General features: G+C 39.4%; 1 protein-coding gene across 1 annotated transcript in view; it reads right to left on the bottom strand.

Annotated features, from left to right (window-relative positions):
* Positions 1–24733, bottom strand: part of adgb (androglobin) — a 48178-nt gene that overhangs the window by 4680 nt on the left and 18765 nt on the right. Inside the window, exons 17-33 of the mRNA XM_044169371.1 lie at positions 18276–18384; positions 17550–17688; positions 15331–15445; positions 14054–14215; positions 13233–13371; positions 12710–12844; positions 10683–10776; positions 9838–9969; positions 9391–9544; positions 8838–9025; positions 8517–8683; positions 6410–6573; positions 4725–4836; positions 2113–2270; positions 740–895; positions 559–643; positions 333–429 (exon numbers count right to left, since the gene is read on the bottom strand). Coding sequence (XP_044025306.1) covers positions 333–429; positions 559–643; positions 740–895; positions 2113–2270; positions 4725–4836; positions 6410–6573; positions 8517–8683; positions 8838–9025; positions 9391–9544; positions 9838–9969; positions 10683–10776; positions 12710–12844; positions 13233–13371; positions 14054–14215; positions 15331–15445; positions 17550–17688; positions 18276–18384 — 2306 coding nt within the window. The remainder of the gene's footprint in view (positions 1–332; positions 430–558; positions 644–739; positions 896–2112; positions 2271–4724; positions 4837–6409; positions 6574–8516; positions 8684–8837; positions 9026–9390; positions 9545–9837; positions 9970–10682; positions 10777–12709; positions 12845–13232; positions 13372–14053; positions 14216–15330; positions 15446–17549; positions 17689–18275; positions 18385–24733) is intronic.

Raw genomic sequence — 24733 nt, forward strand, 5'->3', positions numbered from 1 at the left:
TGTATTAATCGCTATCTTTGCCTTCTAAGCACAGATATGCATTTGTCTGCTGGAACAGGCTGAACCGACGTCTGTTACAGAGAGGTACACAACCAACCACAGCGCTGCAGCAGACTGAAACTGATAATTCTCTGTGATGTATAGTTATGTGACCATATAACTATGTGAGCACATTATTGTGTGATGGCTAAAATCTGCTCTAATCATTGTTCTATCTTGTTACAGTACCTAGTACTTAGTGCTGTCTGAAACAACAAGAAAGTGAGCAGAGAAATAGATGGAAAAAGAGTGAAAAAAGGCATAACAGAATGAGTGTGAGAGCGGCGAAGCACCTGATGAAGGGAGTGTAGTCCATGGGAAGATAAGCGCATGAGGTATCGGTCAGCTTTTGATTACATGGAGAGGTGCCAGGACCAGATCTGTAAGCAGCTGTAAAAGAGCCAATCAGAAAAGGCCTCATTACCATACTGTATGTGACAAGTGATGGAAACAGAAAGTGCCCAAATACATATGTATATGTGTGTGTGTGTGTGTGTGTGTGTATCTAAAGTATGTTACCGGGCTCTCTGCTTTCTGCATCATCTGTAGTAGTTTCGTCACTTGCTTGATGTTGTTTAAGAAACTTGAGACGAGACTGTAAAGCCTAAAAAGACAGCAAAGCATTATGTCAAAATGAACTTAGTAAAGCTAAAAACAGTAATACATCAAATCACCAATACAAACACAGCTTCTGGGTTACCTTGGCACAGCGGCCTTGTTCAGCCATTTCCCAGGCTTTTTTAATGGCTTTAATCTGGTCCATTCGCTCTGTGTCCTTCGTCACCTTGATGCTCTCTGTTTTGCTCTTGTCACTGACCACACGCAGCGTCCAGTTTGGCTTAGTCAAGTCAAGGCTCTGCACAAACATATGCACACACAAACCACAAAGCACACGCAGACAAAAAAATAACACACATGCTCACGCACATAAACATCCCAGATGAAGGTCACTGTACCACAAGACGTTATGAGTATGTCTCTTTCAGTGAGCAACTCAGACAGTCTGGTACACAGCCAGCCGGCCGTTCACTCAGGATTATATGTCCTGTTCAGCTGTCTTGTCTTCATTGTAAATAATAGATTTTCATTTTTAGTTCATTTATTCAGAGATCATTATGTCCTCTACTTGCCAATACCAAAAAAACATATTCAGAATGGAAATTTATTGAAGGGGACCAGAATTCTGAAAATCTGCCTTTCAAATGTCATTATCTTTAGGGTTTGATGTGTAGTGCAGTAGAGAATAAAAAGAATAAAAGGCACTTATTACGTGGATCAAGCAGCTGTGTTTCTGATTACTAAACCAAGACCATTATACTGAGAATTATAGACCACAAGATTATAATGTGTGATAAGACAAGTGTCTCTTATTCAGTGTAAATACACGCAGGTCACCCTGGCAGTTGTGGGATTTGGTCGATGTCAGTCTCTCTTTGTTAGCATTTCAGAGTCGGCTGACAGCAGTCTACCAAATATGTAAATGTTGACCTGCCTGATAAAACAAACTAAAAATATGATAAAAAGGATGTCAGGACTGAGTTCAACAACAATCTCATTATATATAGTTTGGATGGGAACCTGTGAAGAGGAGTAAAGTGTGTACTCCACTGAAGTGCCTCCACACCCTCCTCTCAAAAAGGTTAATATTACTACTTTTGCTAATTTATTTACATGACAAGTACCACTGTACCTTTTCTTAACATAGGATTTTGCAGAAGATACACAAATAATATGTATGTACTTATGTAAACATTATAAACGCAATGCATGTGCATGTTTGCCTATTGCATTTGAAATTGCTAAAACTCATTTAATGAATGGTCTTCATATGTAGCATTGTAATGGCATTGCCTCTTGCAATCGAATAAGAATATCCAATGCAATATGATGAAACGCTACTCAGACGTATCCTTGGCTGCACAGTGACCAGTGTTAGTCAGTGAAAAGATTATCCTCCAACGACTCATCTTTGAGTTTATGGATATGAAATATATGTACATAATATTGGCCCTAATGTGCCGATGACAGTGTTGTGATGTTCTGTTGTTGTCTGTCACAGTGCTGTGGTATTACCGTTTCTTGCATGGAACCAGATTTGGAGATGGCAGCTGACTTCCCTTTCTCTTTGTCACCTTCGCCTTTGCGGTTGGCTTTGGGTGTGTCAGATTTGCGTCCATCATGGCTCGGCATGTCAGTGGTGGATGAACGCTTCAAGTCCTCAAGCTTGTACACTACATTTTGCAAACAGTGAGTAGGTAGATTAACTTTTTCTATCACCATCTACAAAGTCAGCTGTGTATTTATGTGATAAATACTGGCAACATGGTGTTACTATGTGATGTAAAAGCATGACTATTATTAAATATTCTTCAGTAAAAAGGGATTTTAAACATTTAAATTTTTTCTTAGTAATCCGAAGTTGACAAAATGTCTCTGACAAGCATACAGTGCATGTTTTTAACGTTAAAGTGGGTAACTATTGAATATGGAAAACTATGGATACCTGAGAGTGGCATTTAGGATTGTGCAAACATACCTTACATTTGTGCAAAACTGACATTTCTCTGCCAAACTTTTGACATGTTTTGATCAATTTAATTATAGTGTGAAAGGATAAAACATTTCCTTTGTCAACACATACCATGACCATTGGAGTACATTCATCTTCACAATGAACCTCTGCAGTTCACATTCTGTTCAACATAAAGCTCATCTGAAGTGGGAGCGTGACAAAGTGGGAAAACACTGCATGTGTTGTGTTGTTGCATGTGTGCTAGATGGCACTGTTGCGCTTTATAGCTAAAATGAACACAATCCCTGGCTTAGATGAAGCATTAACTATGAGTCTCACTCTGATATAGAGAGGAATAATAATCCATCATTTAGCTGACACCCTGTCACTGTGCCTCAACAGCTTTGGTGCATGCCTATTGAGTTACTCTTATCTCAAGTCATACAGAAATTAAATGTTCAAATTGGATCTAAATATCAATCTGTGTTGTTGTTATTGTAATTTCAGGCTGATACATGTATTCAGAACTGATTTTCAGCTGGCCAAACTTAAACAGAATGTATCAAAAAAGCATTGGTTCATCGAAAGCCTAAATGACCAATTGTTTAGGTACTAAAAATGTGTTTCTTAGTAGCACAGTAAAGACAATGTCAAGGAAGTTGGCAAGGGAATAAAAACTAATGCCACAAGTGCATGTACAGCTACTGCTGACAGCTGACTGCTTCAACAGTATATACTGGGGTTTAAAGCAGAGATGTGTAAATGTGCATGCATTAAACATGCACAGAACAGTATTTTGACTGCAGCTTATTAAACAGCTCGTTAAAGATGTTTCAAAGCTTGGCTTGGCATGTAGTGTGTGTGTATCCATGTAGCATGTAGGGAGCATGATCAAGGGCAAAGCCTCACCACTGAGGCAGAGTTTAACTGGGTGAAATTAATTCACTTTCCTGCTGAGATATTTCCCAGGGCACCAGGGGGCAAGAGCCAACTTCATTTGACTTCCCATTGACCCACTTTCACAATCTTATTGGAAAACCACAGGAGGTTTGTGTGGACACTGGCCTACACGTACACACATGGACAAACCCGAGCATACCATGACATGCTCTATGAACAGAAAACACATGCAAATGACTAGATGAACACATAGCATATCTAAGCAGTAACATTATTACTGTTTATCTCACACATGAACATTACTGTAATAAATACATAAACAGGCTTGTCTTCCTCTGTAGTTAAAATACATCTGATATCTGGATATCTGACTTGTTAATTTAGGAATGCCTCCCACACAAAGACACAATTGTACACTCACATACACACACACATATCATCCACAGATTTCAAGCCATACAAACTGAATGGGTAAATACTGGGACCATTGTCAGGAGCAACAGAGGGAAGAGAATGAGAATTCAATGACAGCAGGCTGGCCTTTCTCTTCAGGCAATCATGCAAATTGTCACCCACGCAGCACCTCTTTCACATCAACATCCACTTGTGCCACAATTAATTCATCCCCTCAGAATTTTTAAGAAGCTTCTGCAAATTTCAAAGCCCTGATTTTTCAATCAATCCAATTTGTGCAGCATGATTAAAGACAGAGAAGCAGAGTTGGTGGCAGAGGACAGGATTACTGCCTCAGCCAACGACCAGTGGGCACAAGAAATCACACTCTGTGATCTACGAAAGCAGCTGTATTCATTTGGCTTTCATTAGGCTTGTGATTAGCAGGCCCCTGGCTAGCAGAAGCAAAGAACAAACAACGCCTGCCTTGGCCCCTGACACTGCGTACTGAGTATCTGCCACATTTCACACTGAACACAAAAAAAGCTCTGGAAAAACAAATATGGCCATATTAGAAAATCCATTCAGAACCCAGTGCTCAAATGCTGAAAACTTTTGAATGCAATAATAAAAATTAAAAAAAAGGCTTCATGGCCCATTATAGGGATATTTGGGGCTATCTGAACCATGTATAACACATATTTAGACTTTTATTTGGATGTTCAGATCAAGATTCATGTTACTAAATTAACTAAACATATTTTTTATGTTTTTAAGGGGAGCAAAATATAAACAGTGACTTTCTTTCCTGTCTTTTCCTTGGGCGACTCAGTGTAGCTGACTGTTTGATGTGGCGTTTGTGATTGTCTAAAGTATGTACCTCTCATTTCATTCTTCTCCAAGTCTCTGAGCATATGGACAAAAGCCAGCTGAGATTCATCCAAATCCCAGCTCTTATAAAGCACCTCTGCCTGCACCACATACTTATGACCCTGTAAAACACAGACAAGCAAAGTCAGTGTACACCCACATCACATTTTAAAACACAACGTGACAGACAGATGCTTGCATTACAAAAAAAGGCATAACAGCATAACATATGTGGCATACAACACCATAAATGCAAAGCCAACATGAAATGTGTGCTATTTTGTATTTTGTGAACATACAGCTGTAAACTGTAGTGCTGATGATTCAGAAAGAGACAGAGATCTTAAAGAAGAACTGCACATTTTGTTTTTGCATGTGTTTCTGCCCTCTTTGACAGAAACACATGCTTGGCACAAAGAGAGCGAGGAGGCAGAGGGTGTGTTAGCCAAGATCACGCACGGGGTGGTAACTCCCACATCCATCACACTGAACAGAAAAGACAGAATTTCAACAAAATCCCAAGGTGAGACTCAAACTAATAGAGCAAGACACATTCTACAAAAACAGAAAATTAGCCATATATAAACCATTTTATTTAGTTTGATGATTAATGTTTATAGTTGTAATAGAGCCTAATAAATGCATTTTGCAGAAAGTGATGTGTTGTTATGAATTCCTATAACACCATTGTAAATCTCTATAGATAAAATGAAAGCCACAGTGACATCAGCGTGTTTGTTTTTTCATGTGTTTCCATGTGTGTTTACTTCTGCTACAGATTACACTACAGGAGCCTTCACCATTTATCCACCATGAGCATCAATATGCCTGGTGTGTGTCATTGTGGCACAAAACAGCTCTTTAATCACTGACCCTCAATGGTCTTGATCAAGAGCAGTTTATTATGGTCTGCTGCTGATCTGATTTGTGGGATCTGAATGATCTGTCTCATTACTACTGATGTCACTACACTGTTGGGTTACTTTGTTGAAGAGATTTTGTATTAAAAAGTATTTGTGACACGTGTAGGCTGTGACCAAAATAAAATTCTCAAAATTAATTAATTGTACTTATTTATGAGATGTAAACAGTTACTGAGGGAACATTTAAATGATTGGTTGTTCTCCAGATGTATCACTGGTATCACTGACAGTCACCACACAAAACAAATAAACCTCAGTTGATTTTCCTAGTTTTATAAACTTGGTCACACTGTACAATCGGTGTGTGGTGTGTTTTTATGTGGATGTGAGTGTGTGATGGTACACACATATAGTACGTACTATATACTTTGGCAATCAACGAACTATAACAACAGGTCTGTTAGATAGTGGGTCTTCAGACAATCGAGTGACTCATAAATCATGCACAAATAACTGGTCCTTGATAAGCACTGTTAAGTCATAGAGTAACAACAAAACCACCCCTCCAGTTTCTGCTCCTTTCCTCTTGCAAATTTTGTCTGTGCGAGAATGTGTGTGTGGGTGTATGTAACTTCATGTGGGTGTGTGTATGCCTGCAAGTGAGGCGTTATGTGTATCTGGCAGTGAAAAATTTCTATCAACACAGGCAGCAAGCAAGTGGGTGAGAAAGACAGAGGGAAAGTGAGATGCACGCTTGTGCGTGTGTGTGCAAGTGAGATCAGTAAAGTGTTTAAGCAACAGCAGATACCACGCATGCAGTTTTCAGTGATACCATAGTCTCTGTAGGAGGCTGTGACTGGTCAGACGAGTGGTCTGACTTCCCAGCTGTGCCGTCCTCCCCATCTCTTTGCTGGGAAGTGTCTATCACCTTGACTCTCTTGTCCTGGGTGGGGGATCCCTTCTGGTTCTGGTTCTTGTCATCAGTGCAGTTGGGGGCTGTAACAGAAAGAGAGTTATTAAACTAAGCCCATATCTGAGAAAAGACAAGAGTGGTCAGCAATCTGTCCTTTTGTAACTAATGGAAGCATGAACTGAAAAGCAGACTAAAACGTTAAAACGAGAGGCAGGTTTTGAATAGTCTGCCTGTATTTTACTGTTGATTGGGCTAGCATAGCAAGAAGCCAGTGCAATATTACTTAAAGGGTCAGTTCACTCAAAACTAAAGTAAAATAAAACAAAAAATGTTTTCTCACTAACCATTAGTGGTATTTACCAATGCAGATAATTTTGGTTTTATTTGCCCAGGTTTTAAGATATCTATCTCTGTATCATTCTCCAATACAAAGGGATTTTGTTGATGGTGCTCAGAGTAATGAACAATAACATTTGAAAATTTCAACGGAGCATTTGGTAACCGAGGTACTATGTCTTCACTACAAGTAGAATCAATCAATAAATCTCTCTGACTCTAACTTACATTTCATTGAAATATTACTTCTTTTAATGCCACGAGTGAGCCCCAAATGAGGCTGAACACATTTTGTGATTGAGCCACAACGGGAATAAGGTGATCCATCACATGAAACTATTCCTGGTGACTGTGACCCTATTTATTTAACATTCAGTTCTACCAACAGGATAAATATAGTGGTGCCATGACAGGACCATTCCACAAAAAAATCAACCACTTTAACCCTCCATCCAAGAGTTGGTAAAATCAAGTAATCCACAGCTTACATACTGCCACTCACTTGAAAAATACTATCCTCAAGTCACTTTGCCCAAACATTAATCCCAGCTCACTAGTAAGTTACACAACTCTTAATGCTTAACCCAGTGTCACGCTATTTGGTGTTTGGGGAGGGTTATCAACACCAAGTACATTGGTGTAGTTTTAAGCAGCAGAGAAAACACGTTTGCATGACAAATTAGATTTTGTCCTTCAAAAAGGACTGTCTGCAAACTTAATTACAGCACCTGTTTAAGAGTTAATTTGATATGTTTTAACCTAAAACGTACCAAATCAATTCTTAAAAAAGGTGGTTCAATTTAGTATGTTTGCCCATCTTGTATGTATATATCGTAGTAGTTATCTTGTAGATATTTGGACCCACCTTTCATCACTCTTTATCTAGCATTTGACCTAAATATAGGTGCTACATATTTTTTTATTAAGTTTAGTCTGAATAGCATGCTCTCTACCAGCCTAAAAGACTGTTCATGGATTCTAGGATTGTTCTAGGGTTTCAGTGTGGACTGCTGCAAATAATACTGAGAGAACAAGATGGGTGAGAGAGAACAAAAAAATGTAAAATGGTTTCTTTGAAACAAAGAGCTAATGGTCAATGAGCATAAGAAACATGCTTTAAGAACCTTTACTAATAGCACTTCCTTAAGGGAACAGATGTCTCGTTTATATGTGTACAGGTATGTGTACTTACAAAGAGCAAAAGGGTTTCACAGAATATGCATTAGCTTAGAGTAAGGTGTTGCCACTATTAATCTCTTTGGGAATGGCTAGCCGCTGAGCACTGTCCCCGGGAGAACTGCTTAAACATGGGTAAAAAAGCTGGAAAAAAACAAGTAAGAGAGAAAAGGGTAAAGACTCCAGGAGTCTGGGCCATCATGGAAACAAAAGAAGGTCTTAGCTTAGCTTAAATTTCTGAGTTCTCAGACCATTTTCACAATTGAGAATGACTTCTGGATAGGAGCCGAAACGTCTTGATTCTGAAAACAGTGTCCAGATGACTACGAATGAAACCTTTTCTACGATGTCTAACACAGAGATAAGAGGCAGTCTCTCTTGTAAGTGATTGCTCTTATCCTGTGTTTTTTAATTCTAACACACAGATAAGAGGCAGTCTGACAAATCTTCTGTCATGATCCAAAAGGGTTTCAGTTATAAATTACTTCAATTACTAAACCTAATGACTGCTCACCTTTGTTGGCCAGGAAGTAGAACACAGGAACTACCACATGGCCCTTCCCGGTGTTGCTGGCCACCTCCTTCTCCTGGTCCAGAATGGACAGACGGATCAATACATCTGGCTTGGAAGTCTGAAACTGAATTGTTCCTAGGACGTCTGCCGTCACCTGCACGAGGTAACTGTGGAAACATTTCAAATGATTGTGGGTGCCATTAGTCATTTATTTTTATGATACAGCCTCAGCAACAATGAATTTCAATTGAACAGTATAAATCCTATCATAACAATTCTACTTAACCTTTCAATCAAATATATACCACATAATTATCTTACCGACATATGAGGTTTTTGTCACTGGGAATGTAATAATCCCGGAATTCCATCACTGAGAACGTGTTGAGTGGAGTCTCACGGGACAGTTTTGGAAGGAGTTCACTTGAGCTAATCAAGCGCATCCTCCACTTGGCCCCAACAGGGGGTGATTCAGGTGTGACAGCCTCTGCTACAAAGGTATAACCAAGCTGGAACACGATACAGAGAGATTTGATCATGAAATCTAAATATTTTTATTGTGAGGGAGCATGTTAGACCGATGTAAACAGGGAAATGTTAATTTACTGGTTTCTCTTTTAGGATTTGTTTCATGTATAACACTAGAAATGTTCCCAACATTATTACACCAGGCAGCCACAACTGTTGACCAAACAGTCAAATTTGTACTCAGTTTTCGTTTAAGTCAGGCAGGAAGCATACCTAAAGTGAAGCGATTTATCATGGTAATAGGGAAACTGGGAATATGTAAATGTTCCAAAATTACCAAAAAAATATATCAAATATGTCAAGTACATGAAGGTTTGTAGTGCAAGGATGTATAGCAACCACAGACCTTGTTGGGTTGATAGACATTGGTTGCTGCTTTGTTGAAGACCATGCCCAGCTCCTTTCCTGTGTCGTTATTTATGATGTGCAGCAAACAGTTAGGGATTGGGGAGTAGACCTTTGGTACCAGCAGCATCTCCTTAGGAACCAGGAACACCTCTCTTCACAAACAACAAAAATGAAGTGAACAACAAGATATAAAAGTCCAAGGTCTGACCAAATTGTGAAGTAGTTTTCCACTGTTTGTTGTTGAAATTCTGAAATGTAATGTTACAGAAATATCTACACTTCCTGATATTAGCTTTACTGGCAGGAATGAAAGATGCATTGCTCAAAGGCAACATTATGACATTTGGCGAGAGACATCAGTCATTTACACCTGGATTCACCCAGATTTTCCAAACTAGGCTCTTTTACTGACAAACCTAACCTTTAAGTTACAATGTTCTCTAACCTAAAGACCAAGACCCAGGAGCTGGCTGTGTCTTGAAGAGGGACGGAGTAATCAGTGAAGGTGATTCTGGTCCATTCATCCTGCTGACAGGAGGACAGCTCTGCTTTCCTCTCAGAGTGGTCAATGATATACCTGTGCAGAAAACACAGAAGGGCAGAGCATGTTTAGAAACTTAAATTTCAAAGTATTAAAACCACATATATAGTAAGAAGGCCATGACTAAATCTATTATCAGAAAGCAATTTATACAAACTTCTAGGAGAAATCATAATTCTGATGTAGCTGATTATGAATGAAGTCATTGGAGGAAAGTAGATGCACTTCACATCTCAGCGTGAACTTTGACTGAAGTGGATGTTTCTGTCAGTTAAGAAAAACACATGCTCAAAGGCTCACAACACCCCCAACACATTGACCAAGCTCTCAGTACTCATGCACACACATACGTCCCCAGGCAGCGGGTCATTCGGCAGACGCTGCTAGCCGATTGGAACGAGAAGAGGATAAACAGCAGATGGTACCACTGGGAAAAGATGGAACACAATGTGGAAAATGCTCCCTGCCTGGCCACCACAGGCCACCACAACCAGGAGAGGGAGCAGATTCTGGGCATGTGGTGCAACAGAGAGGCTAAACGCATGCCATCCAATATACATAGCGTTGGCACAGGACTGTGGTAGGAGCCCTCATATTCTCTCAGATATTGATGCGTGTGTGAACAAATATCTGCTAGGTTGATAAGGTGTGAGGGGTTTTGTCTGTGTGTATATAATTCATACATTGTGTACACATTATTTATTATAATTCACAGTCATTTTGATTATGCATTTTTATACTTAATTTACCGTAACAAGATGGCAGCATGTTTTGCTGCATCTGAGTCAACCTTCGGCCACATGTCTAAAAGAATCTTGGATGCACTGAGGTTCTCCTTCGTGCCTGAATGACATGAGCATGCGCGCGCACACACACACACATACACACACACACAGAAAAGTAGCCACCATTAAAGATGAAAGACAATCCATGTTGCTGTCAAAAACATGAAAAAATTATTGTAGCTCAGGGTAGGAAACAATTGCAAAATGCATTTTTGCCTCATTCAGTGAGAGGTGATGGGGGATTATTCACACCTTGGCATTAACTTTCACACTCATCTCACCAGACAGGTAACCACTCTGACAGACCAGAACCTTTGATTAAAGATGTAGTACTATGTGTTCATGAGTATGTGTGTGTCAGTAAGTGTGTGTTTGTGCATATAAGTGAGAGAAACAGCTCTGAAGAGACAGCTGCATGATAGATGTTTTCACATCTGACTTGTGGCATAGGTGTCCTCACATCCTCCCTCCACACCTCCCTCCCTCGTGTTCAGCACTCCCTTTTCAAATGGCCACTTTTCCAAATTGATACAGCCATTATAGTGGGCCAAGGCTGGCTATTGAAAGATGAAGACCTCCTATCATCTTTATAACCAAAGAGAGGCAACAGACAGAAAAAGAGGCAGACAGGAAAGAGTAGAAGGAGAACATGAAGTAGAAAAGAGCAAGGAGAAAATGAGAGTTGTACAGAGATGTGGGGTGAGCAGCAAGTTGTATGAGGTAGTCTGTGGTATGAACAGATGTGCTGGGGAATTTGGCCGTAAGACCAGTTCTTACTTTTCTTTAAATTAATGGCTTTTGTAGCTAGATAGGCAGCGTTTTTAAAATATGATTGGTGTTTTGCCATTAGTGTAAGTGCCACTCTGAAAGCTGCACTTTGTGCTTTGACTTGTAAATGAATAACATTTGAGAAAACTTAATCATGACAGGACTTTTTTATAAGAGTCAAGCCTCTGCTAATAGCACATAACCACCAGCAATATTTTTTTGTGTTGCTGGCAGATGGCTTCTATAATGATGTGTATATTTTGGATTTTTGGTATGCTCAAACCACATTTCCAAGCCATACAATAATAGGCTAAATCCCATCTACGGTATTTTACAGCACTGTTTTATGCAAATACTGCATTAATGAGGCTGTGCATACTCCCATATGTGCAAGTTATTCAGGGGGTGACAGTGTCATGTGTTGTGCCTGTAGAAGACAGTTAGCTTCAGGTCCTGGCAATAAATAGAGAATGTCTGGGCAATGTGTCACCTACTGTGTTTTCATTCAAACAGTGATGCATCTTCGCATTAAGATAATTACCAGCACCTCTGGAGAAAATTGGATATTAAAAATAATTTTACTGAAACTGAGGAAAATTGCCTGCAACCTGACCAACCAACCATTTACAAAGGAAAAGCTGTTCAGTTCTGTCTCTCTATTTAATATTTCATTATTTCCTTCAAACTATCCAGTGTTTCCATATCTTCTCTTCCCCATCTTTCACTTGCTGACACAATTGAGAGGTTTGGCTGTTGATGCAGAAATGTTTTGTGCATGTGTGTGTGCATTTTCTACATGTGTATATCCCCTCTGTGGCCACCCCTCATCTGTCAGGGTGTATTAGTAAGAGTGGCAGTCTCATCAATAAATATTTGTGCCTCTGCTCAGAGGCTCAATACATGCCATCAGGCTAAATCAAACAGTGAATGAAGAAGCAGAAGGTGTTTTGTGTGTGTGTTTTTGGACGCTAAATAATAATCTACAAATGAAACACAGGTATTCTGTTGTTTTGGTTGTTGTTTTCCCCCCTAATCTGGCCCCTTTAGCTTTCCCAGTTGCTGCAGATGTGTTTGTCTTTCAAACAGAAAGCATTGAAGAAGAAAACAGAATTTAAGACATCTAATGTCTAATCAAAAGTTAGTATTTGCAACTATTCAAATGAAAGTTAAGATTTAAACCTGACCAATGAATATATTTTCTATGTGTGAATGGCTGTGTTTACCTGGTTTTGAGGCTTTAAAGATCTTTCGTACCAAGTGCCTTTTGAATCCAGCCTGCAGAATGGTGACTGCCTTGACCTCCCTGTCTGTTGGCTCCCTGTCTCTCCAGCTTTCTGGAGGCTTTGACTCTACATCCACTTAAGAGAGTAACAGCAGAGCATTGCAAGTTAATACTTGAATACTTAACTATGAAAACTGTTAAATATGGTATAATGAGTGAACAGGAAATTATTTTGACTTAAACTAAATCAGTTTACTATAGTGTGAGTCAAATCTTGTGCTATATCTTCATGTTTGAAAACAATTGGGTAGAGTATAGCAGGTGTAATGTAGCGTTTTAATCTGCTGATTGTACACTGTAAAGGGGGGATGAAGATGTAGTGTTAAGAGACAATTTAATGAGGAATGTGTAAATCTGACAAAAAAAAGTTAAAGCTGTGATACTCAATATTAGATGTTTTAGGTATATACACACAAACATATGTAGATGGACAACATACAAAATTTACAAACACACAAACTTACATGCAGGGGAGTGTTCTTTGGCGTCAGTGGCCAAGAGTGATGGGTCAGCTGTGAGGGCCAGTGCACCAAAACGTTCCTCTGCAGTCAGCTTTCTGCCCAGAGCCTCACACAGCATGTGGTAAACTGCAGAGTTAAACACCTATACATACAGTAAACATACACAAGGGAGAAAGAGGAGAGTTGATAGCAGTTGTGTGCCGTATGTGTGTCTGAATGTGAGCGCTGAGCCCCCCCATTCCTCGAGTAGGCAGGTAGTTAGACTCCATCATCATCATCTTTTTTGCTTAGGTCACTATGTATCCTTCTTTTACCATGCCCTATTTCCAGCAATCAAAATATGCAGACATTGATAACCATGAACTTTCAAGCTCTACAGAGATTTTGTGAAAATGTAAAAATTGGGCAGTTATCTGAAAACAAGGCAGACCCTCTGGCCAGGCAGAATAGATTATTGTCCATGGTTAACCATGAAAAACTGGGATTTCTTTAAATTCTAAAATGATTGCAAAGCGCAGGCCCGAGTGGCATTGGTGATAAAATACGTATGCATCCCCTTGAAAGACCTCAAAACGTTGAGTGAAAATGTTAAATGTCATTCATTGGTTAAGTCAAACAGTTGGTAAGGAATATATGAGAAGTACAAGTATGAATGGGGATTTTCTCTCACTTATTAATTCAGTTAGATGCTATATAGTCACAGGTGTACTACTAAATGCTATTTAGTCAATCTGAACCAAAGACTGCGTCTAGATGTAGCAACTGACAATCAGTTAACAAGGTACAGTATAAAGTAAGGTGAGTTATTCACTGTATACATCTACCTTGTGGTGTTTCCCCAGGGTGGTGTTGATGTTTTGGAGGCAGTGAGCTTCTTCTAGGGTTCTTCTGGCTACTGGCAGGTCCTGCTCATCACTAAATGAAGACACCACTCTAGACAGGGCCCTCAAGATGGACAAGGCCTGCTCAGTGAAATGAGCACTTTCCTGTTAGGAAGTAGGAAGGCAGTGAGGAAGCATTTAAATTTAGTTTACTGTCGCAAGTTAAACAGAATACAAATTAAATAGAGGACAAGCAGAACGACCACAATACCAATACATTTTGGTGAATTTCGGTGGAAGGATACATGAGGATTGTTACAGGAAATTTGCTACAAGTATATAAACTGTGCTCGACTGTGGATGACAGACAAGACAAAGGCATTTTATTTATTTTCTCACATGCATGAGCCTACCATTGCACCCTTTGTTTCTCACATGAAAAATGGGGAAAATGATACATTCAGCAACACATCAGGCTAAAAAGGTAAGAAAGCAGTGGCATCGTCTTACTAACATGGAATAAACCCTAATCAAAAATGTTAGCAAAGACATTGCAACAAAGGCAGTTTCATTCTGTCAGTCTATATGTTGAACCAAGCTCTCCTCTGTACTTTATGTTGTCATGATTTAGGTTGAACAGGTTGTTGGATTGTTTTGTTCCAAGACTCCTTTGTTCCAACATATATCCAGATTAAAAATATCAATATATTTCTTTAAAAAGAAAGAAAGGAAGGATTGTGCGGCCTTGGCAGAGGTATTCATGCTCTGAGTGCTTTCTACTTCATTTGTTTACTCACCACTGTATTTATCACTCACTACATGCCCCACTCAGAGCCTTTTTGTTTTTATGTATTGTGACTAATTTTAGCGTTTTATAAGTGAAGAAGTGACTTGGAGACTGAGAATGAAATTAAAGCAATATTCACATCACCCATTATATTAGAAATGTACATGTTAAGGTTTAACTATCTTGTAGCCGCAGATGACAGAAAAGAGTAGACAGGATGGTATGATGAAGGGCTATCCATATCTTGATTGGTCTGTGTGTATTTAGACATACGAAAAAAAGAGGGAACAAGGAAAGTATCATGTAATGTTTCCTTTACTGTACATTATTTCAGCTGTGATGGACCCCTCAGTTGGAAAATTGCATCCACAGTTAAAGAAAACCTTACTCAGCAAGCAAACTAAAATGACCTCTCAAATCCACAAATACTTCATGTGTTGTGCAATTTTAGAATTACTATCAATGTCAACTGATATCTAAGGTCCTCTGTCACCTTTGTAAGGTGTGACATGATGGTTTCTTCATCCCCAAAGATTAAAGGTGTCTTGCTGCACAGGTGAACGTGGTAGCCCAGTGCTGCCTTTGTGTGGAAGGACAACACATGGCGCCTGGAGGAGAGAGAAAGGAAACAGAGCATTTTGAAAACAGGAACGCATAATCCAGGTTTACTGCACACTATAAATTACTCTAAAACAGAAGTTCCCAGTGTTTTTTACTTTTGACCCTTTATAAAGACTCTATTGTCTGTTCATGACTCCTTTTCATAGGCTGCATATGTTGCTACTAGGCCAATCAAAGAGTGATGTTGTTCTTAGATAGTTTAATTTTAAAAATTTCAGAGGCCTGCGGAAATCAAACTAGTAGAGAAATATAAAGACAACACATTTGTGCAGCAGCAATATTTTTTTCTTCACCGTCATCTCATAACCTCTCAGATTTATCTTGAGGATATTCCTTGAGGTTCCTGACCCCCAAGGTACAATTCACTTTTTTTTTCTTTTCATTGCAATTACTGAGTAGAACAATGTCTAAATATTTGTTTGCTACAAAGTATGTACAAGTATGAAATGAATAGTAAGGAGTACAGAGGTATCCCTCCACCAACCACAGTTTTTGGTAATAGTAATTGCACAATCAGAGGGAAAATGCATGAAACAGTGCATTCCACTAAATAAAATACCTTTCTTGTCTTAATAGTGGAACTGCAGTATGTTTCTGTCAAGTAGTACTGAGTGGGTCAAACAGTCAGAAGTGCTATAGCCTAATGTCCTGTCTGCCAAGGGCCAAGCTGAGTTCACAAGGCCTGGTCAGGCATGAGAGAATGGAACCCCACTTCCTTGGCCCCATTAGCTTTACATAATTCAGCCATCATAGCCTAACAAGATGGATGAGCACTGAGGCGGAGCTGGGCTAGTGCTGTAGAAGAAGAGAACAGCATACAAAAGGGAAATGGATGGTAGAAAGAGAAAAGAAGGTGAAGAGTATGGGAGAGAAGAAAAGAAGAAGACACAAATGTAAAGGGGGAGAAAGGGAGATGTACAAAGGAGGAAAGACAAAAACCTCTTTAAAATTAATAGATTAGCACAGGACAGTTTATTCAAATAATATAGAAGAAGAAAGCACACAGGATCAGTGGAGAGACTAAAGAAAATAACACACTGACAAAATAGTGTACCACATACAGATGAGCTGACAATGACATAGAAAGAGAAGAGGAGAGGAAATGTTTTTAAAATGATTGCTGCCCCAAAGAATGGACATATCAACTATTCTCTCTTGGCCAGAGTGTACTATAGGGCATATGGGCATGATAAGTTGAGTGCTATGTGTGTGATTATGGCTCAGTGGTAATTGCACTGCTGCATACCTGCACCTGACCCCAGAAACTAGGCCCTCTGCTTCTAGGCCAAGTAGCACCCATTAATAGAGACTAGGACAGTTGCTTTTTACTGCGTTTCAGAGCATCTGATGTAGGCAGATATCCTCTGCTCACGTTATGATAGCTTTAAGTAGATCTCTGCATAGTTGTAAAAATGACAACAAGAGTGAAACGCTTCCTTTCATCAAAAGCTCCCAAGGGTGCTGTGCAAAAAAAGCATACATTTTTAAAGCAGGTTCCCATGATGGCAATTAAAGCTCTAACCTTGGCAGCATTAGTGCCGTACTGACAAGCGCTTAGGGTCATTTAGGGTTATGAGGTGTAGGTGTGAAAGTGGAAAAATGAAATGTGAAGAAATGTAAAGATGACGTTTTGTTTAGATACATACATACATAGTATGTGAAATATGAAAATTGACATCAATTGATGAGTTAAAATGGCATCAGAGAATTTCGATTATTAAACCTCTGAAGAGATTGGACTGGTCAAGTGTAAAACCTTTGCCTAGTATGGTGTACAATGTTTAATTAGCATTGCATGGTAATATCATAATATCAAGATGTCAATATTTTTAATAACAGATACAAGAATCAAAGTACTACCATTTCAAATATATTAAATTGTGTATTGTATAATTGTATAAAAGCATGAAATGGCATACAAAAAGATATACTACTGTGCTAGTAGCTTATGGTTATCCTGATTAACATAAACGCACATTACTAGGAACATAGATTTGCGATGCCCTAGTCACCTGTTTAGGATCTTGATCTAAGATTTTCATTTTGATCAATACCGTACACGGCTCTCAGTATTCATCAATGCTGTCCTACCCTGGGGGTAAGTTAAGCATGGCTGCCTTTGAGGAGGTGGTCTTGATGGTAAGAACTGGCAGCTGAGACTGCAGGCTTTTCCAGGAGTACAACTGGGCAATGAGAACTGCAGACCCACACGCTGCTGACATTTCCTTTTCTATGAGGTGTTGCAGAGTGGAGAGAAAAGGTGTATTGGTCACACACCACAGTCAAATATCACAAACATGGTACGTCACAGTCATAAAATGTTCATACATTTTTTAATTTTTATGAATATTTATATGTACTGTATATCCCAAATAAGGTTATAGTGTATGATTTGTGCATGCTTAGACAGAGAGTTATAACTGCTGTTACAGACTTGAGTCAAGCTCCTTACATTACTTGCACTATCAGAAAATCCTTTTGTATCTGAGTATCTATCTATATGTGTGTGTGTGTGTGTGTGTTTCATGTTCTTATATCCCGGTGGGGACCTGAATGCACACTAACCCATGGGGACTTGGGGACAAAAATTGAGGTCCCCATGGGTAGAGACTGCTTTTTGCGTGTGTGCGTGTGTACTTGTACTTGCTACATAGGAATGTTTTTTTTACCTACAGAGTAAGGACATTTTTGGAAAGTGAGGAATTTTAGAGTTAGGGTAAGGGGCTAGGGAATGCATTATGTCAATGACAATCTTCACAAAGATAGAAGTACAGGGTGTGGGTGTGTGTGCGCACATGTGTGTAGATAAATCCTTACTCTCCTCAGCTGTATCTCCCCAGAGAAGCAGAGCAGAGAAGTTGATGAGGATCTGGGAAGGTTGTAGGCTGTCCACACACAGGTAGTGAGTGCCTCTCACCTCTAGACACTGAGGGGGAAATACACACACAAACGCACACATTCACACTGGCCTTAGTTATCAGTATGAAGGCTGACAAGGAAAAGAACAAGTGAAAGAGAGAAAGAGCAGTAAGCCGTAGAGAGGGATGATGGATAAACTGATAGAATGGTGGCTTAGTGGAAGAGAAGCTGGAGGAAAATACAGAGGAAGAGACGGAAAGAAGAGGAGATAGAAAAGAGTTGAGTGAATTAAGAAGCATTTGAAGTGACACCTGAATAGGAGAGGCCAAGGTGGTGAATTTAGTAATGTAAGAAAAAGCAGTCGGTGAGAAAGACAGAGAGAAAGACAAAGAGAGGGGCAGAAAAGACAAATAGAGAACAAGAGAAGAGAGAGAGAATGCATGCGTAGCCGGAATGACAAGCAGACTCAGCAGTCTATACACACAGACATGCAAACACACACACTTACATAAAAAGTCAGACAAAACCCAGTGCCACACACACACACACACACACACACATGCACACTGTCACTCTAAGACAACTTCAGAGGTGTCTCTATGTGATGCATATAACACAAACAGACAGTGTACTTTGAGAACTCATTACTTCATGAAGACAGGCAGAAGGGCACTAACACCTAGCACAAGCCAAGGACCACTTTTAACAAAAACATCAGACCTGGCTTAATTTCTGTTGTTTTGGCCTCGGTGAAGCAGATCATGATTACATTTACAATTTATCTTAAGATCCTCCTCATCACTTACAAAGCGTTGCACAGCTTGCAATCACTAGATATCTGTGAACTGCTGACCCCTCAAGAAGCTATTGCATCTTTTGGTCCTCAGATAAATGACATGTGCTTATAGCCTACTGTTGTGGCTTCAGACTGTGAAACAGACTTCCACTAATAGGCCTAGAGCTCTTTTTTTCCCACTATTATTTCCTGTTATCCTATACCTTGAGCCATCACAAGTTGATAACAAGCACCCCCAACTGGGGGCCGTAACCCCTTTTTTGGGACATACTTCTGGCAAAATTATGTAAATGCAAGTAAGAAGTAAGAAATTAGGGAGTATCCGGAAACAAAAGGGGAAGAAGCAAAATAAGATTCAGGGGCTTGCTGCCATTCTATTTTAAAATATCACCCACAACATCCCCAAAAATATAAAAAATTACTGTCCGCTTGACAAATTCTCATCAAATAAGATTATCTAGCACTTTATGTTGCTTCCCAAGTTCATAAGCTTCAATTTGAGGTGACCTTTCTATCTTGAAAATTACACTTGCTGCGGCTGTGGAAATTCTTCACTATACCTCAAATCAGAGAAAACTGAATTTTCTAGCCTTCCAGATGTGATATGTAGCAGTTTCATTGCCATAGTAACTGTGGGTTGTATCAGAAGAAACCCAAATACTGTACCACAGGGCCACCACAGATTGAAGGTACAGAATGTATTTAGTTTTAGATCACTAACTAACTATTTTAACAATGATTAGATTATTTATTAAATTGATAATTAACAATACTTAGCATGCTTTACATAAGCTAATCTCTAGGAGCCTCAGACGTGGGATAAGAAGTCCCTAGAGGGCATTAAAGATTGTGCATGATCTATAGTGTTTCACATTAGCTATGTTTGGCTTAGCTAATGTGAGATTCCTAAAAAAATAGGTACACCATCATCTAACTACGTGACATAACAGTATAATTATATAAATATATTAAAAATAATAATGTTTCACTAGCTAACACAATTTGCTTGCTATAAAGCTAGCTACTTAGCTAGCTAGCTAGGTTTTTCATGAGGTCTTTTTTAATAGTGTGTGTGTGTGTTTATGCATGCAGGAATGCATTATGTCAATGATGGGTACCCATGAATATAGTAACAGAAGGATTTGTGTGTGTGTGTGTGTGTGTGTGTGTGTGTGTGTGTGTGTGTGTGTGTGTGTGTGTGCGGTATTAGGTGTTTTTGGGATGTGCTTTACAACTTTCTAATATTTCAGACTGAACAAAGTATATGCTGCTTTACACTTGACACAAATGTCTGACTGTGGTGGTATGCAAGATGTTTGTGAATCAATTCCTGATGAATTGTCTTCTGATTGTGGGTATCATGAAAACTGTCAACGCACATTTTTCTCTAATGCTAGCTGTGCTTTAGCAAGAAAGTGTCAAGCAGAAAATTACTCGTGAGCATATGGATTCTTCAGTTTTGTTTGGCAATTATTGCATATTCAGCAAAAGTGGCACAGTGAAGAAAGCTTCCAGCAATAGAATTAGCTCGCAGAGATTCCAATCAAATGCATACAGAAATATTGAGAAAAAAGCTATAGAACTGGGTGATGAAAATTTGTTGTGCAAAATCAGGGGAGTTGATCTTTTTGCTAAGGGGGCACAATTTCATGACTGCTGTCGCAAGCAGTACTTGGTAAAGTGAGCACCTCAGCCTGACACTACAGCTGCAGAGGCTGAATTACCTACAAAGAAAGCAATGATCAGTAAAGCTTTCACTTGGGTGTATGATTATATAAAAACTGAAGTTATTCAAAAGGGTGAGGTGTCAAACTTGCTTCTCTTACAGTTTTGTATAATGAAACCTTAAGACAATTTCGAGAAGCAGCTGCTGCTCAGATAACAAGCCAAAACCTGAGACTAAAAATCAAATGCTGTCCTGATCTCAAAGATAGTATTGACTTCTCATCCTGCCCATACAAAGACACATTAGTGTTTTGTAAATCCTAAGAATCTATGATGAATCTATGATGATACGACTTCACAAGAAAGCCTTCAAAAATTCTGAACCACTCCCATGGCCCCCTAGAGTTCATTATCTCCCTGATCCAAATGAGGAAATTCCTTCTGAGGTTTTAGAATTTGTTTTAAAACTAGTCTGTGGTAAGAAGAATCCATCATATTGGGAGGAAAGTCTGGCAATATCCATTTCTCAAGACATCTGCAGAGCAGTTACATCAGGTCAATCAAAGATGAAAAAACACATCTTGCTATGTATGACACTACGCCATCTCTTCAGATCCAAGAGCATCACCACTCTGATAAATAAACTTGGCCACTGTGAGTCATACACACACTCAATTGAACTTGAAATGGCTCTGGCAAATTCAAAATTGGAAAGTGCTTCATTAATCAGCAACTCTAATATTATCAAGAGACAACCTGATGGAGCAGTCTTCCATAGTGCCTGGGACAATTTTGTATCAAATGTATATGGGGGGTAATAGGGGTTTGCATGAAAGCCTACCCTATAATATGGAATGAATTTGAAAAATACAAAAAAAAAAAACATCATCCTCATTGGTACATTTCATTGCTGTGGAGCATACTTGAAAGGCATAGGCAGAAGATACTGTTGGGAGAGTGTATGAGTAAAAGTGGCTTTGGAGGCAAAGTTGATCACCACAGGCTCATGTGGCTGCGGTCACTGATGGGAAGAATTGGGACAAAGCTATGAACACACACAAGTCCATGCTAGAAGCTCTTGAGAGTTTTCTCTATGACATGTATCTGGAAACTCACAAACCACTCCCTCATAAAGGTACTGCTTTTCTGGAAAAATGTACCCTAAATGAATCTACTCTCACTGAAGTTCTATCATCAGCTGATATGTCTCACCGCATAGCAGAATATCATTCATTCAAAGAAACAGAGAGAAATGGGGGGCTGGGAGAAGCTGGCCAGTTTTGGATGGAATACATGGACTGCATCTGGCTCGTCCTGTCAATGAATAGAGCAATCAAAATGAATGACTACAATGGGTTCAATGCTGCCATAAACACCATGACAGACCTCTTTTTCTGCTTAGATCAGCAGAATTATGCTAGATTTGTCACATACTTTGGATACTTTCATGAACCCATTGAGGAAACACAACCTGGTTCTGAGAAACTTTTGTGCACTGGAGTAATCAGTATAGCCAGATCACATATCCCAGGCAACCACTGCCATACCAACAAAACAATAGAGGAGACAGCTATGAAATGGCTAAAAACAAAATCAGGTTCTGGTACATATTCTGCTGGAATCTGTGTAGTAATCACAAGTAATTATGAAGCCAGCCAACGTCACATCCTGTTTGTAGAGTTTGTAGAGGCCATGTGGAATATGATTAGCGGCCGAGGTGAGCAAACAATAGAAGCCTTTCAGAGTTTTATCAACCCATTTCAGCTTGAGACTTCTCAGCCTTCTCAGACTTCTCAGACTTCTCAAGTTTGTCTTCAGGAGCAGCTATGCCAGAAGAGGTGTGCTATGATGTGCTGAATGCTCTGAAAAATGGTCAAACTCAAAAAGATATGTGATTGACTTCATACAAAAAATTTCCTTTTTCTCAAATCTATCAAGAGGAACAAATTCAAGACGATGACTTCCACCACACCTAAAAGGAAACTTGTGGCATCAAATCAGAAAGTGATCCAGTATAAGGTCACAAGTGGATTTATCTTTCAGATCTTCATCAAATCACAGCTACTAAGGTCACAAATCAGCATCGCTGACCTGATGTGCTATCCCCTGACTCTGATGCCATATTCCATCTCAACAATTGATGGCTTCAAACCAACCAAAACCAACAAAGCACAAGGGATGAACTATATTATCAAAGATATTAAGAATGCACAGCTCCCTTCTCCTAGCCAATGTGGTTTTATTCAAGATGGGAACTCCTCATTCAAACAGTATTCAGCACAGACACTTATGTTGACCGTCTTTATTCACCAAAATCAGCTGAGAGGGATCGTGTGGTGAATGGTTTTTAGCCAATGGTCTGAATGTTCATCGACCTGCAGATTGGAAAGCTTCCCTCACGAATAATGAAAACAAGAAATCACTTCTCGAGCACTGAAGTTCTCCAGATTTGATGGAAAAGATCCTCCGAAGAGGCTGGTAAAGCTTTCAAGATGGAATCTCATGCTGGAGTGATGTCAAAAGAACTGTTCAAACCATGAAAAAACTTATGTGAGGCTGATCATCTACATCAAGTATATCAAAACCAAAATGTCTCACATCAAAACAGTCAGAGTCAGAGCAAAAGACTCTTCATTCTCCTCTATTATGCCAAATCATTCACAGCTGGAATCATCTTTGACATGGGAGATAAGCTGAACAATATCAACCACCTGGCTGAAAATTATTCACAAGAACACATTTCAGCTCTGCTAGCCTTGCATGGCTTCACTGGTGCCGACTGCAGTTCTACATTCAAAGGCAAAGGAAAGGTGTGACCGATCAAGTTTCTGAATAGTAATTCAAAGTTCATGCAGATCTTTGCTGCATTGGGGAAGCTTAATGAGCTTGTGCTCAGTGGTGCTGAAGAGTTCACCTGTCGCCTCTATGGTTTTGGTCCTCAAGTCAAGCAAGTTAAGGCAAGAGAGATTAAGGTCAAGAATATTTGTGGCTCAAGCCTCGAGCTCCGACCAGGTCTCTCTATTGATCTTTCAACCTTTCCACCTTGCAAGAGGGTCCTCTTGCAGCACATGAAAAGAGTCAACTTCCAAGTATGCATCTGGAAAAGGGCTCATGAACACTACCCAGAAATTCCATCCCCTCTTGACCATGGGTTTCATGTGAACTCTGAAAATGGCAAGTTATAACCACTATGATATGATGGCGACGTCATCCCCAAAGCCATCGTTGATGTCTTGGCTGAAGAGAGGACAGATGAGGATGACCTAGTTGATGAAATCCATACAAATATGGTTGATGATGAGGAAGAGGATGAAAATGATGCATATGATGATGATTAACCTGTTAAAATCCATTGGATTGGCCATACACCGGATCAGGGTTGTGGTTTGAGGACACCAGTGACACCAAAATTAAAAACTCACTAGCTCCCATAAAGTTTGGCCCACAGGTCTAAAATTTGGTATGTGGTGATTTTCATAATTGTAACATTGAGCATGGCCTCGTTAATGCTACTCAAAGATGACTTACTGAAGACGAGAACCAAAAAAATAATTTTTCCTTCATGTTGGAGCTGATGTAGTGGTAGGTTGTGTTTTAGTCCCATACTAAATGAGCACATATTCACAAACTAGAGCATGTTCCCTTTTAACTGAGTCATCATACATGCTTTTGGGGCTTACAGTTCTTCTGTTACAAGCTTTTTATTTGGGTATGGCAATGACAAAATAAAACAATTTTAAAGGGGTTAAATTAAGGTGGGCACCGGGGACTTTGATGCACCCTTGTTTTTAGCTTTTTCTGTTGTTATTCCTCCCTTTGGCTGTATTTAGAGTGTTTATCTAGGTCTGTTGTTAAATGTTAAGTACTTAGGTGTGCACATTGATTTGTAATAATTAGAACTATTCATGGTTGGCTTCTTGATCACATGCTAGTCTGTACTGTAACTGTACACTAC

Source organism: Siniperca chuatsi, linkage group LG16, assembly GCF_020085105.1.
Source record: "Siniperca chuatsi isolate FFG_IHB_CAS linkage group LG16, ASM2008510v1, whole genome shotgun sequence".
Lineage (NCBI taxonomy): Eukaryota > Metazoa > Chordata > Actinopteri > Centrarchiformes > Sinipercidae > Siniperca > Siniperca chuatsi.